Here is a 12,797-nt window from a genome sequence, read left to right as displayed (position 1 = left end):
ACCTTTGCAGCTGATGGCACTGTCTTTGCCCTCTTTTTTGATGGAGAATGCAAATGGTGCCATTCCATACTCTGCCATTTTGTTTCAGGCTCAAAATGGTGAAACCAGCTTTCGTCACCTGTCGCAATACAGAGGAAAAAATCATCACCTTCGTGTCAATATATCTGCAGCAGTTCTGAGGTGATGGCTTTTTGCTGACCTTTGTGGTTTTCGGTCAATAACCGCGGGACCCAACAAGCACAAACTATCCTATAGCCCAAGCTTTCAATCATCTCGTGTACTGCACTGTGCCCTATTCCAAGTTTTCAGGCTATTGTGTCCACAGTTACATGCCTGTCATCTTGAATGATCTCATCCACTCTTTCCTTGTTGCCTTCAGATGAGGCTGTTCGAGGATGACTGCTCTAAGGTTCATATTCGATGCTGGTGTTCCCATCTTTAAAACGTTTCACCCATCTTCGAACACTGCTCGCACCCATGCACACACTTCCATAAGCATGCTAAAGTCTGGTGAATTTCTGCAGCAGGGATTTCCTCTTTCACAAGAAATTCGATGACAACATGCGGGCGAAACGACATATGGATGTCGGCCATTTTGTTAGGAGTGATACTGGTGACGTGATGCAAGCTATTGACATCACAGGACACTCAAGGTTAACATAACAGCTGGTTCCACCTACCACAGTACTCTCTTTCATCTGCTGTTCCCAGGTTGCATGCAAAAAAAAAAGTTGCTCATGACTTTTGGTACGACCTATGTATAAAAATATTATCACTTGCAGAGCTTTTGGTCTCAGTTATTCTAGTTTTGAACTGTACTGTATGAAATATATTATATGACTGCAGCAGCACTAATAGCTGTGTTTTACATGTTGACTCTTCTGAAAAATTTACGTTAAAATCACATATTATAAATTAAATTTTTGGTTTATAGAGTAATTTGAGTGCTTTATCCAACTCATTTACAAAGTACTCAAAATTCCCACAAGGTGACCTATATATACATAGTACAAATATGTTGGTTTTAGCTATAGAAATCTTAAGTGTACAAATTTCTTTGTTTTTTCATCACAGAACTGTGCTAAATTTACAGCAGTAAATTTTATATCTGAACTTATGTATATACAAACACCTCCTCCCTGATGTGTCATACGGGCATACTGTTAGTTTAGAATAAGAATGTATCCACAGGGGAAACAGGTTTAAAGTTAGGAGGGGGGCACTCTGAAGTTCAGAAAGAAATATCTCTAATGTTGCATGTATCTAAAATTTCTTTCAGGGCGTTGCATTGGTCAAATGGGATCTTGGGCCTTCAGTTACTGAGTACATAGTGGATATGTGTAAGGATATTCTAGACAATGTACGCTGCTGACAACATGTAGTATGATCTCAGGTGGTGTTCACAGGAGCCAGTATGTACATCATAATGCCATAAATTGTTCTCACTCTCCTAGAAGTAACTATTTTAATTTAATGGAAGACTGGCAGTCCCATCTTATTGTGTTACAGTATTCATTCTGACTTTCATTAATATTTTATTACTTGTACTTTCCTGTAGTGACATTTTAACTCATAAAATGCCTGATTGTGTTTAAGGTCACTCTACAAAATTAAGACAGAATATATAGACCACCCAGTTGCACTGTGTTGTATATACATGATCTGCCAGCAAATGTCTTGGAACTATGTTATAGTAACAAATAACTAGTAGATCCTACCAGATAATAGAAGTGGAATAGAATTGCACATTGTGTTTGTAGTAATGAAGTGGTCACATATGGTTGCTGGGTTGGTTTCATCTTCATCCATGTGGGATGTGTTGGGAGAAATGTACTGCTACAGGTGGCCTATATGTTCCCCCATTTCATCTGCAGCATACCATTTTGTACACGAGTATTATTCTGTTGTTGTCATGCATATCATTGACAAAATAACTGTAGTATGTAGTGTAGTATTGTGAATTTAGTGCTAATCATTATCTTGAGGAAAGATTATTAGAAATATATCTGTTTACTCAAAAAGAAAGATGATTTTGAATTTAAGGTAACATTACTAAGAAGTACATAAAGAATATTGTGATCTATCATGTTTAACATGGCAGCAGTTTTACGACAGCCCTTTTTAGCAGCTCTTTATGCAAAAAGTATATTAAAAATTCATTATGGATCTGTCTATATGATGCTTCTTCAGATTTCTTAAACCAGTTTGGATTTTTGTGATACTCTGTGTGAAACACTCTGCCTGAAAGTTTGAATTAGTTTTTAAGCAAATCTTGTTAAGTACAGCATACTGAAGAATGTTTCAGACCAAGAATCATATTGAGATGTGTTTACCAGTATTTACTCTTTCTCTGCCCCCAATTGATCCCCATTTTATGAGGTAATAATTAAACATTTTGGCAGAACACCAAGTTGACTGTGTAAGCATGCAACTTAACTTCCCCTTCTTTTCTATTAGTACAGAATTAGTACTGTAATTATAATCTAATTTTATTGAAATAATAATCATTTATACAGTCATTTTAATTTAAATCTTTTGTCACATACTTAACTAATGTTCGTTGGAAATTTCATATCTCTAGATTTAATGGTGAGTTTTCTAGGTAACATGGCCATGAAGTGAACTTGCAAGTTATGGGACAACCTGCTCATTTTTTTATTTTATTATTATGAATCGACTTGGTACTGCAGCCACTACTGGCCTGTTGTACCAACTGCAGATGATAGGTGATGGTGATTTTGGAGCAGTTGGTGGAATGAAGATTGGCAGGGGAAACCAAAGTACTTGGAGAAAACCTGCCCCAGTGCCACTTTGTCCACCACAAATCCTACACAACCAGACCCGGGTTCGAACCTGGACCACTGCAGTGGGAAGCCAGTGAATAACCGATTGAGCTATTGTGCGGCCTAGTCTGCTCATACTTCCCAAATGTAATCTCACTGATTTAAATCACCTCCAAAATAGGCTGGGTTCCTTTACTTCAGTAATCCTCTTTTGGTTGCTATATCCTAACATAATATTTACTTACACAGTATAATTAAAATACTAGTGAATGCCATTAATCAGTTATGTTGTATATACAAATATACTGATGCAGAGCTATTCATATGTCCTTAAGTTATTTTTTCTTCTTTCGTTAAATACGAGTATTAACCACATCAGAATGTGCTTCAAATAGGGTTGTTGGTTTTAATGATCTGTATACTTAAAGTTATGTACAAGATTTTTGCTTGATTCAGTTCTAAGAAAATGAAGAAATTTAATTTTCACCATCTTGTAAACTAGAATGTATATTTAATTGACATGAACTAAAATTAAATTTTCTTTACTTCTTTACTATGCTTCCATTTTATGATCTTTCTGTAAAGAATGTATATAAATCTTGTCTCACTTCCTTCTGGTAGCTGTAGCCATCCTCAGTAAAAAAACTGGAACATTTCAAGGTAAAAAAAATATGAAGATATATCTGTAACAGGCCATTGAGGCTCATACATTTTCTAGTCAGTTGGCTCACAGATGGTGGTGAGGTTGTCATCCTTATGCACAAGCCCCCCTTTAACCCCATGAAGATTTCTCATACTCATTTCTATTAGAGGTTGGGTTGACCCCAGGGCCATAGTGCGGCTGGAAGGATTATGTCAATAGAAAAATCCAATGACTTCATCGGAAATCGAACCTTCCAGCGTGTAACATAGTGCCTCAACCCACTACACTACCATGTCCCCCAGAATGTTGCAAGTCCATAAAGAAATACAAAATAAAGCACTGTGCTTTATTCGATAAAATAGTGTATGAAATTGATAACAGTGATATTCCTTGGTAATTATTACAGTCAGTTTTATCACCCTTACTGTAAATTCCACCAATCTGGCAGTTTTTACTCAAAACAGAATGAATGAATATATGGATCTCGGACAGTAATGTTTAACCTCCCGCTTGAATCAGTTCTGCCAGAATTTGATCACTACCTGACGATTTATACCTTTTCAACTTTGCAGTAGCAGTTTCAACCTCAAAAGGAATAGGATCAGGTAATGACAGCTCAGCTATGTGTATTTCTGTGTGCCTAACATCAGTCTTTCTAATCTGTGTTATTTAATATAATTAAAGAGAATGTGAAGGAATGGGACCTGTTAGAGGACACTGAAGATTTGTGCAGTATTTTTGTACCACAACTGCTCTAAGGTAGGGTATGTTTTTAGTGAGGCCCAGACATTACCAGAATTTTTTGAAATAGTAATGGAACACGTAAACAAATCACCTGGGAGGGAGGGGGGGCAGAGGGATTTGTGCACATGACTTGCTAAGTTGATTCAGTGGTTGTGCAAGATCTGGTATTTGTGTCTCTTTAGCGAGTGTGTTCATTTCACAGTGAAACATTTTAAACTGTGTATGCCAAAACTTTACAGCTCTTCTCTTTATAATGAATGAAGTGGATGTGTGTAAAGTATCAAATTTTGAACAGAAATTCAAGGTCAAGTGATCTAGAAAATTTACTTGTTGTGAACAGTAGGAGCAAATGAACACTATAAGAATAAGGGCAAAGACATGAGAGATGCGGGCACAAATTTTCCCAATAAAATGTAACAATGAAATAAAACTTAAAGTCAGTGTTCAACTTAAATGGAACCACATCATGGGAACCAAAACCAGATTAACACACAATGTAATACTTGAGACACAAATAACCGGACTTGAGATTTTAGAAGTATTGAAGTATAAATGTTAAATGTATTTTAGAAGCATTGTTTATTTTACAAAGTAAAAGAGATTTCAACTGACCTATTGATCAACTTCTGTATCTGCCACTGTTTTCCATTATATAGATACAGCATTATCATTTTGTAAACTAGTCATGCCCATGCTACTATAGGAAATACTCAGTGTCTTTCTGTTTTTGGAGTAGAAATATAATTATTGTTTTAGTCTTGTATCTTTTATTATATTAATTTTTCTAAGGGATGGTTATTTCAGAAATATGAATCTAGTCTCAGCTTTTGTTGTTGAATGATTTCTGATGTTTAAGCACAAAAGTATTTTAATCGCCATTTTATAAAACTAGACTCAGTTTATGCTTTTAGTACATTGACAATTGTAACTATGTAAGGCTGCTAGCCTCCTGTAAATTTCTCACTTTGTATGACATGACTAAAATGACTATCAGAACTTGTATGCAATTTATTAAATTCATGCCTGGTAAATAATTGCTTTAATTAATATAATTTTGACATGCTTTAGAATCTACTTAGTATGTCAGACTGGAAGAGTCAGAGTCAAGTGATCCCCACCACATAAGTCCTCCTCCAGCACCCACTGGTATAGAGCATAACACAGTATGTGTTATGCATAGTATGTGCAACATGTACAAAATTTTACAGCATTTTTGTCAGAGTGGGATATTTATTGAAATATTCTCTTTCACTGTTTCTGCTTCTGTTTTTTATGCACATTGCAATTATTAATGAACATTAAATAATTACCAGTTTCTTCATAATTTTTTGTGTGATAATAATTATAATTTATTTACACTGCATAGATTACATTTTCACTGAAGTTGAATTTTCATAAAGAAGTATTCAGCTCAACAAATACCAAATTACTTCAAATATAAGATGTCCTCAAATTTAAGATGTTTCCAATTTTTGAATGTGAGTTTATGGGGAAAAATAGAAAGACAGAAACTTGCACATTCCTGGAATTTAAGACTCACCTCTATTTTTCAACAGAAGACAAAGTGTAAAATGTGCATCTTATATTTGAAGTGATCAGTATATTCATTTTACAGAATACATTTTATGACTCTGACTTCAGGCGCTGGAGAGTGTTGAAATGTATGTAATGGACATACAGATACATGAACCATATTCAATGATTATGCAAGGGAAGTGGTACTGGTTATGTGAGAAAGAGGAATACACACAACAGAAGTACATTCACATCATTGATGACTAACCTATATAGAAGAAGAGTAAAACTGAGAAACTGGATTATATAAGTGGCAGAGCATTCTTACTGTGTTAGCCATGCTAACACTTTAAAAAAATAAAACTAAAATGTTAGTTTTGTAGTTCAATGGTACTCCATATACTGGCAGGAGATACAGACATCATTTGCTACCTCCAGCCAGCCCATCACAGACACTGTCAGTTAGTTCTTTCCGGCTTGTGCTAGTCACTTACGAGGGCATACACAGTTAGAATAGATACAATACATTACAGGCATGACGAAAGGAGGGAGTACAAGCCAATTCCAAACTATTATGTTAGGCAAGTGAGGAATGTTAAAGTACTTCAGTTGCTTGCATACTGACAGAGCAGTGTATCTGTTGTGTGATCATTCTGTGCTTTGAAGAGGGTCTGTATGTATTTAGACAGCATGCAGACTAGAGTGAGACTCATTCAGTTATCATGAATGACAACTGAGAAGAAAATTCCTCAAGGCTTAGAAAATAGCCCAAATTTCTGTGACTCTGATACATATTGTGACATGTCTAACCATTGCTGGGCAACGGGAGGTGGAACGAGTTACCACAAAAACAGACCCTTGATAAATGGTCGGTTGCCAAGTTACGCAACAGTGGAAACGAGGTTATGCAACAGTAAGCAAAGCGGGGTTTGTCTGTGCCGAGCCAAGCCAAAGCACGCTGGTTGCCACACAGCGTTGCCCACCAACGCCTTTGCAGACCCAGCGTCATACAGTAGGGGAGCCCGTGCAGTGACTGTTGCTAGGCAATCACTAAACGCGACATCACGCAAGAGTGGTAGCTATCACACAACTGTTTTCTGTGCTGTCAGTGCAGAAGCTACATAACGAGGAGTATTCATCAAGTCACATGGACCTGGAGTCCATGGTGTAATAAAATAAGGTAAACTCAGTAGTTGCCAATCACTTTTTTATATAGTTTACACTTTCTTTGTCTTTTATTCCTTAACTTAATTAATTTTTAGCTCAAATTTGCATAGTTGTCTTGTATAATGTATATATTCAATTTCAAACATTTTCATGACCTTTCACTGCCTCAGGATTTGGCTGATACTTTTGAAAAAGTCACATGGTGCCACTGGATTATGTAAGTATGTTGTTTATGTTCCTGAAATTTAGTGAAAATTTTAGTCATATCTTGATCTTATAGTAGAAATGACATAAATTGAAATTCTGTAGAATTTGAAGGAGACTTGTTAAAGGCGGGTGTCTTCATTATCAACAATGTATGGACCTTCACTCATTCTTGAACTTATCTTGCGACTTGTTGGCCTTGACTGAGTAGATGTGCAAGTAGAACTCGCAGTTGTGTTGGCGCTGGAATTTGATGATGTGGTTGTTTTCCTATTTAATCTCTTTCTGAGATTTGTGTGATTCTGTGACCTCTTTCTGAAAAGTATTTTAGTGAATACAAATGTTCTGAATCCTTTGTGCCACCATGCATAAATTAAAGGATTTAAGAGTGAGTTCAAGAATCCCAGGATTGCCAATGGAGATGCAATAGCAAGACGCAAAGACTTGCATGTATTTTCATTTGTAGCTTTTTTCTCACAGAAGACATACATTGTTGAGGCTATAAAATATGGTATCCATGTCACAATGAATGATCCAGTTGTGAGAAGTACCACCATAATAGCTCTTGATTTTTTAGGTGAGCGTTGTTTCCTGTTATCTTCTTTACTTTCTTTACTGCTCTGACCACCCCTGAAAATTCGCATTGTATTTGGATTATTGTCATCTTTGGGTATATGCCGTATTGAAGCTTCATGGTCACACTTCTGTAACTGCATTATTTTGTGAAGGGCCTGGTACAGAATAATCATGTACAAAACAGTGATGATAATGATAGGAAGGCATCCTAAAGCTCCAGTCAGAAGTACTAGGCCATGTGGTGCTAGTCGTATAAACCAGCAGTATTTCCCACCATTGGTCCAACCTTTCCACCCCATAGCAGGCATGAATCCAATGGTTAAACCAAGAATCCATGTGCAAAGAATGAGCCATCGAGCTCGACATGGATTCAGCAATTGCTGATACTTCAGAGCATGCACAATGTAGAAAAAGCGGTCAATGCCAATCAGAAGAACACTCCATATGGATGCCAACGTGCTGGAAACTATCATACCTGGAAGAAGATACAGAAATGTCACAATTACCTCCATGGAGCAGGGTTCTTCTTGAGAAGCAGATAGTTACTTAACTTGTCAAGATATTCCCTACATTCTATGGAAAACTGAAACCTCATAACAATGTTCACAAGAGTCCACTACTGGTCTATATCATGAGCCAGATGAGTCCAGTCCACGCCCTACTTCATTAAAATCCATTTTACTATTATCCATCCATCTATGCCTCAGTCTCCCAACTCTTCTCTTCCGTTCAGGGTTTCTGGCTAAAATTTTCATACATTTCTCAGTTCCCATGTTGTAAAAATATTATGACAATATAAATTAACGTGGTTTAAGATCCAGCTGTGTGGATGGATAGGACAAACCATATGAACTCTTCTGCTAATGAAGTAAACAACTAGTTGTATTCACATAATGTGCACCACAGTTTTAACATAAAATATACTTGTGTTTGCAGGTTTTTTCACTGTGTGTTGTCAGATATCTCAAAGCTGTGTTGATATTGACATGTTAATTCCAAGTAAAGATAAATGTAATGATATCCGTGGGCTTAATTAATTAAGCATCATGCCAAGAATATGTATGAAGCAGTGAAAAGTATAGCTCCACCACTAGGTAGAGATGAGTGTTCAGCTTCACACCCCTGCTGTTTTACTCCCAGGGTACAGTCCTCTATACCCATTGTATAGGAGGCTTGGGTGGGCCCTAGAGCCAGTTTGAATGTTACAGTGAAGAACCCCTTCCCCTTAACAGGAATCTAACCGAGACCCTTTGGCCATCCAGCCCATGACTGATCTATCTTGGCTTCCTGAAAATTACAGGTACGTACATTTTATAATAGTAGGTTTTCTATGTTTGCAATGTTAGGCTCTATTTACATGCCAGCTTTCTTCTACTGGATTAATTCTGATTCCTTATCAACATGAGTCTTGCTTGCCATCATCTCTCCAAAGCCAAATATGAAATGCTACCAAAATTACTATTTGGGGGGGGGGGAGCAGAGAAACTAATTGACTGGTAAGAGATACATCTTCCTCCTTGACTTAAGTTCCCAAACAGTAGTGGGAACATTATATAAATCACAAAGTGCCCTATTACACAGTATCTTTCGTTCTTCACTGTGTCTTTATGGGTACAAAATGAAGCGTGCTGTGTGAGACATAGCAAATTCCTGAATATCTGGTATCTAGGCATTCAGAATTCTCATGTAACTGGCACAAATTTGAAACAAAGTTTACCATTTTATAACCTTACTCCAAAACTGCGTTGCAATGCCAATATGTTCACCTGCTGCATGGTTGTTCTCCCAGCAGCACTGGCCATCCACCTTCATGAGGATGGCATTGCAGTTGTAGTGATATGTGATTACATAAGAGATTAATTGAATTTGTAATTGCATTACACTATATCCAAAATCTTTAATCTAGTATATTCCCTAAGAAGACATCCCCCCCCACAAGAACTGAAGTGAAAACACGTTGGTTTGAAACAAAATTAAAATGTTCAGTGACTGGAAAATGGTAAATATTTTGAAAATTGAGCTCTTCAAGAGTTCCTCTTGTAACTGGCACAGCCCATTCCCCGTATATGTCAGATAATGGAGAGTTTACTGCATGTAAATGCTTATTGGAGGAAATCCAGAAGAGATTTATAAAGTGTGATTTGATGATCCTGAATTTTAAATGAAATATGAGTTATTTCTTAAAACTATTCAGGAACAAATATGATTTCAGTTTACCATTTTTTCTTGACAATCCGTGCAGAAGATACAAGTTACAGATAAATATAGTCAGCTCACAGATGGCGGTAAAGTTGTCAGCCTTACGCACCAGCTGCTCTTTACCCCCAGGAAGATTCCTGGTACCCACTTCTGTTAGAGGCTGAGTCAACCCCCAGGACCATAGTGCAGCTGGAAGGATTAGGTAAGTTGAAAAAAATTCACCTCATCAGAACTCGAACCTATGACCCATTGTAACTTTACCTGACTTAAAGTCATGAATAATTATCAGGGCATAATTTTGGTAGTTCTACACCTGAACCTGTATTTAAATAGAAAATGTAATATTGTTGATTAAATACCAACATTTAAATTACAAAGCATACATTAAAAATTATGTATCTAAATATATAATAAGAAAGTAAGTTTTTCTAAACAGCTAGAATATACTGTATTACTTTTGTTCTTACCTGTAAACAACCCTGTACTTTAAAGTAAGAATAACATACCTATCTGTAACATACACAGAAGTTCATTTCTAAGTTCTCTTGGATACAGTTGTCCAAACAGCATAGCTGCACTGGTCACCAGATCTGCCATTGCCACATTTCCAAGGAACAGATAAGTAGTCCGTGGCTGAGCTCGCCCTTTCAGTATCAGTCCTGAAGATATTACCACAGCCAAGTTGAGTAACAATATAATTCCTCCAATAGTGGGAATGAGATAATCATAGAGCTGAAACTGTATATTGGCTCCTGCCACTCCTGTGTAGTTCACTGATGGATCTTCTGTAGGAACTGTATTTGCAGCCACCATATTTGTAAAACTTGTTAATGCTGATGCAATCAAAAAGTCTGTAGTATTGTAATGTGATGATGTTATGTCTGGGGATGTCAATGTTAACTCAGTATTAAAACTAGAACTCTCATCATAATCATTATATGGTGGTTTTTCTGAGGAAGAGATACTCATTTTTGTTTTTTGACTATCCACTTCTGACATTAGCACAAACTGTTCTTGAGCCTGTCATTAATGTTTACAGCTCTGCATAGTACATCTCACATGAAACATGATATTGTTCTGCAGCTGTGTTTGCTGGGAGGGGCTATTTATCTTTATGCTTCCTTTATGCACCATGTGTAGATAACATGAGTCAGAACTTCTCAAGTTGAAACACACAGTCTGAAGGCTACAGAGGAACTGAGAAAGCTATATCATTCTGGAAATCCCGACATCCTGCTTGGAGAATGCCCTCTCTCTCCTGTTCTTTATTGCTGTATTAGAGACTACTACTCCCTGTAACAGAGAGCCGGGCTAGTGTAGTCAGTATAGCGACTGGGCTGGATGACTGAGAGGAGAGGAGTTCAAGTCCTGGAAGGGTCAAGAACTTTCTTTTCTCAATGTCGTTGAGACCGGCTCTGGGGTCCACCCAGCCTCCTATCCATGGGTACAGGGGGTAAAGCGGCCGGGGCGTGGAGCTCCAACTAGTGCTGAAGTTATTTCATTTCATTTAATTTATTCACCTTCCATAAATCCTGTCGAGAGTACATTCTCATGCGGATGTGGAGATGGTCCTTGTTACAGTCACAACTAAGGATTACAGTTGTCATCCAATAGCATGCACATTTGTATAAAATACTGATAAACATGTACAATATAGTAAATAAGTTAATTTTAGTAGTAAAAGTTATGGCAAACCTTATACAATTTGTACAGTTTTATGGATCTATACATCCACTCCCCAATACACCTTCATGATGTATTGCTTAATTACTTAATCACAGGGACAACTTTTATCTTACCTTACTCTCTGTAACAGATTATCAGCTGAAATGGAAGCTGTTTGCTCTTGTGTAACATCTGGAATGACCCACGCCTGTATTTCCTCTACGCTGTCAGTAATTCACACACTCTGCGTCTCACTACAGCACATGGTAAGTCTTCTATATCTACAATAGTAGTTGCCTAGTAACAGATCCCAGCAATGTCCTCTGCTTATGTCCTTACTGGCAGGTGACTGTCTCGCAACTAACTCAAAGTCAGAGTTATTTTACAACTGGCATCATGCCTCTTGAGGCTCATGATCAGCGTTACAAAGCAAGAAAATGGAGAAGATTTGTCAGTAGAGTATAATGAAGAAATTAGCAGTGTAAATGGGAAAAATGACACATCAAAAAGCAAGAGGAAAAGATGACATATCAAAAGGAATGACAAAAGCTGGAAGGCAGTAGGATATCAGTGGCTTTACAGAGTACTGAGAAATGTATGGAAGAAAATAATATCTCAGAACTGGAGGAAAGATTTAATCATTCCATTTTATAGAACAACAGGGAAATAATCTCCTACCTTCCTTTCACTACAAATTGAGCATTTCATATGACAACTGCTAGGCTGAATTTTTGGTACTACTGATGAGAGGGATCTTATTATATACATACCAAGTATCATGATAATCAGTCTGGGCACTTAAGCAAAAAGTTTGAGGGCTTACAGTGTTGGCATGATATACATAACGAAGTTTCATGAAGATTGGTATAGTTGTTCAACCAATATTAAGGTTTTACCTTAGCAATCTAAAAGGCTGTAATGTTGGTGTTACTGATAGGAAGGATTTATGAAGTATTATGTTGATACGAGTTCAGGTGTCATGATATTCATACCAAGTTTCATAAATATTGGTTTAGGCATTCAAAAGTTGGGGGGGGGGCAAACATACACCAAGGCGATCTCATAAACCTAAAGAGGAGAGGAGAAGAAGGAAGGAGGAAGGGACAGATGTAAAATTTCTAATCATATTTTATTACTCTTTTCAAACATGGCCTCTCAGTACAAAAATATGCAGAGACTTAAAATACCTGTCTTGTTTATATTTATTACTCTGAAACACTCTGGTCTAGAAAACCGAAATTAACGGCCATGGGGATTCATTGTGCTGACCACACGACACCCTTTATCTGCTATAGTTGGCA

At 37.1% G+C, this 12,797-nt stretch overlaps 2 protein-coding genes across 6 annotated transcripts in view; one reads left to right on the top strand and one right to left on the bottom strand.

The window, feature by feature from the left end:
* The window catches only part of LOC111867389 (FERM domain-containing protein 8), a 39,774-nt gene extending 37,051 nt beyond the window's left edge, over window positions 1–2,723 (top strand). For all 5 annotated transcript variants that reach the window (XM_023857191.2, XM_023857190.2, XM_023857193.2 and 2 more), the window contains one exon: window positions 1,280–2,723. In XM_023857191.2, coding sequence (XP_023712959.1) covers window positions 1,280–1,323 — 44 coding nt within the window. In that variant the 3' untranslated portion in view covers window positions 1,324–2,723. The remainder of the gene's footprint in view (window positions 1–1,279) is intronic.
* A 100-nt stretch (window positions 2,724–2,823) lies between these two features.
* On the bottom strand, window positions 2,824–11,055 carry LOC111867388 (5-hydroxytryptamine receptor 1A). The gene is made up of 2 exons (XM_023857189.2): window positions 10,338–11,055; window positions 2,824–8,107 (listed from the first exon to the last, which is right to left on the bottom strand). The coding sequence occupies exons 1-2, from the start codon at window positions 10,828–10,830 to the stop codon at window positions 7,179–7,181; spliced, it is 1,422 nt and encodes a 473-aa protein (XP_023712957.1). The 5' UTR covers window positions 10,831–11,055; the 3' UTR covers window positions 2,824–7,178.
* Between the last annotated feature and the right edge of the window lie 1,742 nt (window positions 11,056–12,797).

The sequence above is a fragment of the Cryptotermes secundus genome, unplaced genomic scaffold (assembly GCF_002891405.2).
Source record: "Cryptotermes secundus unplaced genomic scaffold, Csec_1.0 scaffold350, whole genome shotgun sequence".
In the NCBI taxonomy this organism is placed as follows: domain Eukaryota; kingdom Metazoa; phylum Arthropoda; class Insecta; order Blattodea; family Kalotermitidae; genus Cryptotermes; species Cryptotermes secundus.
The sequence above is the reverse complement of the archived record's forward strand: the minus strand, read 5'-3'. Positions and strand labels throughout refer to the sequence as shown.

Excerpts from the sequence above, each read along its gene's own strand:
- LOC111867388 (XM_023857189.2), bottom strand. The coding sequence starts at position 10,830 with ATGTCAGAAGTGGATAGTCAAAAAACAAAAATGAGTATCTCTTCCTCA. Across the intron at positions 8,108-10,337 it reads TCTGTGTATGTTACAGATAG|GTATGATAGTTTCCAGCACG; the intron begins GTATGTTATTCT and ends ATCTTCTTCCAG.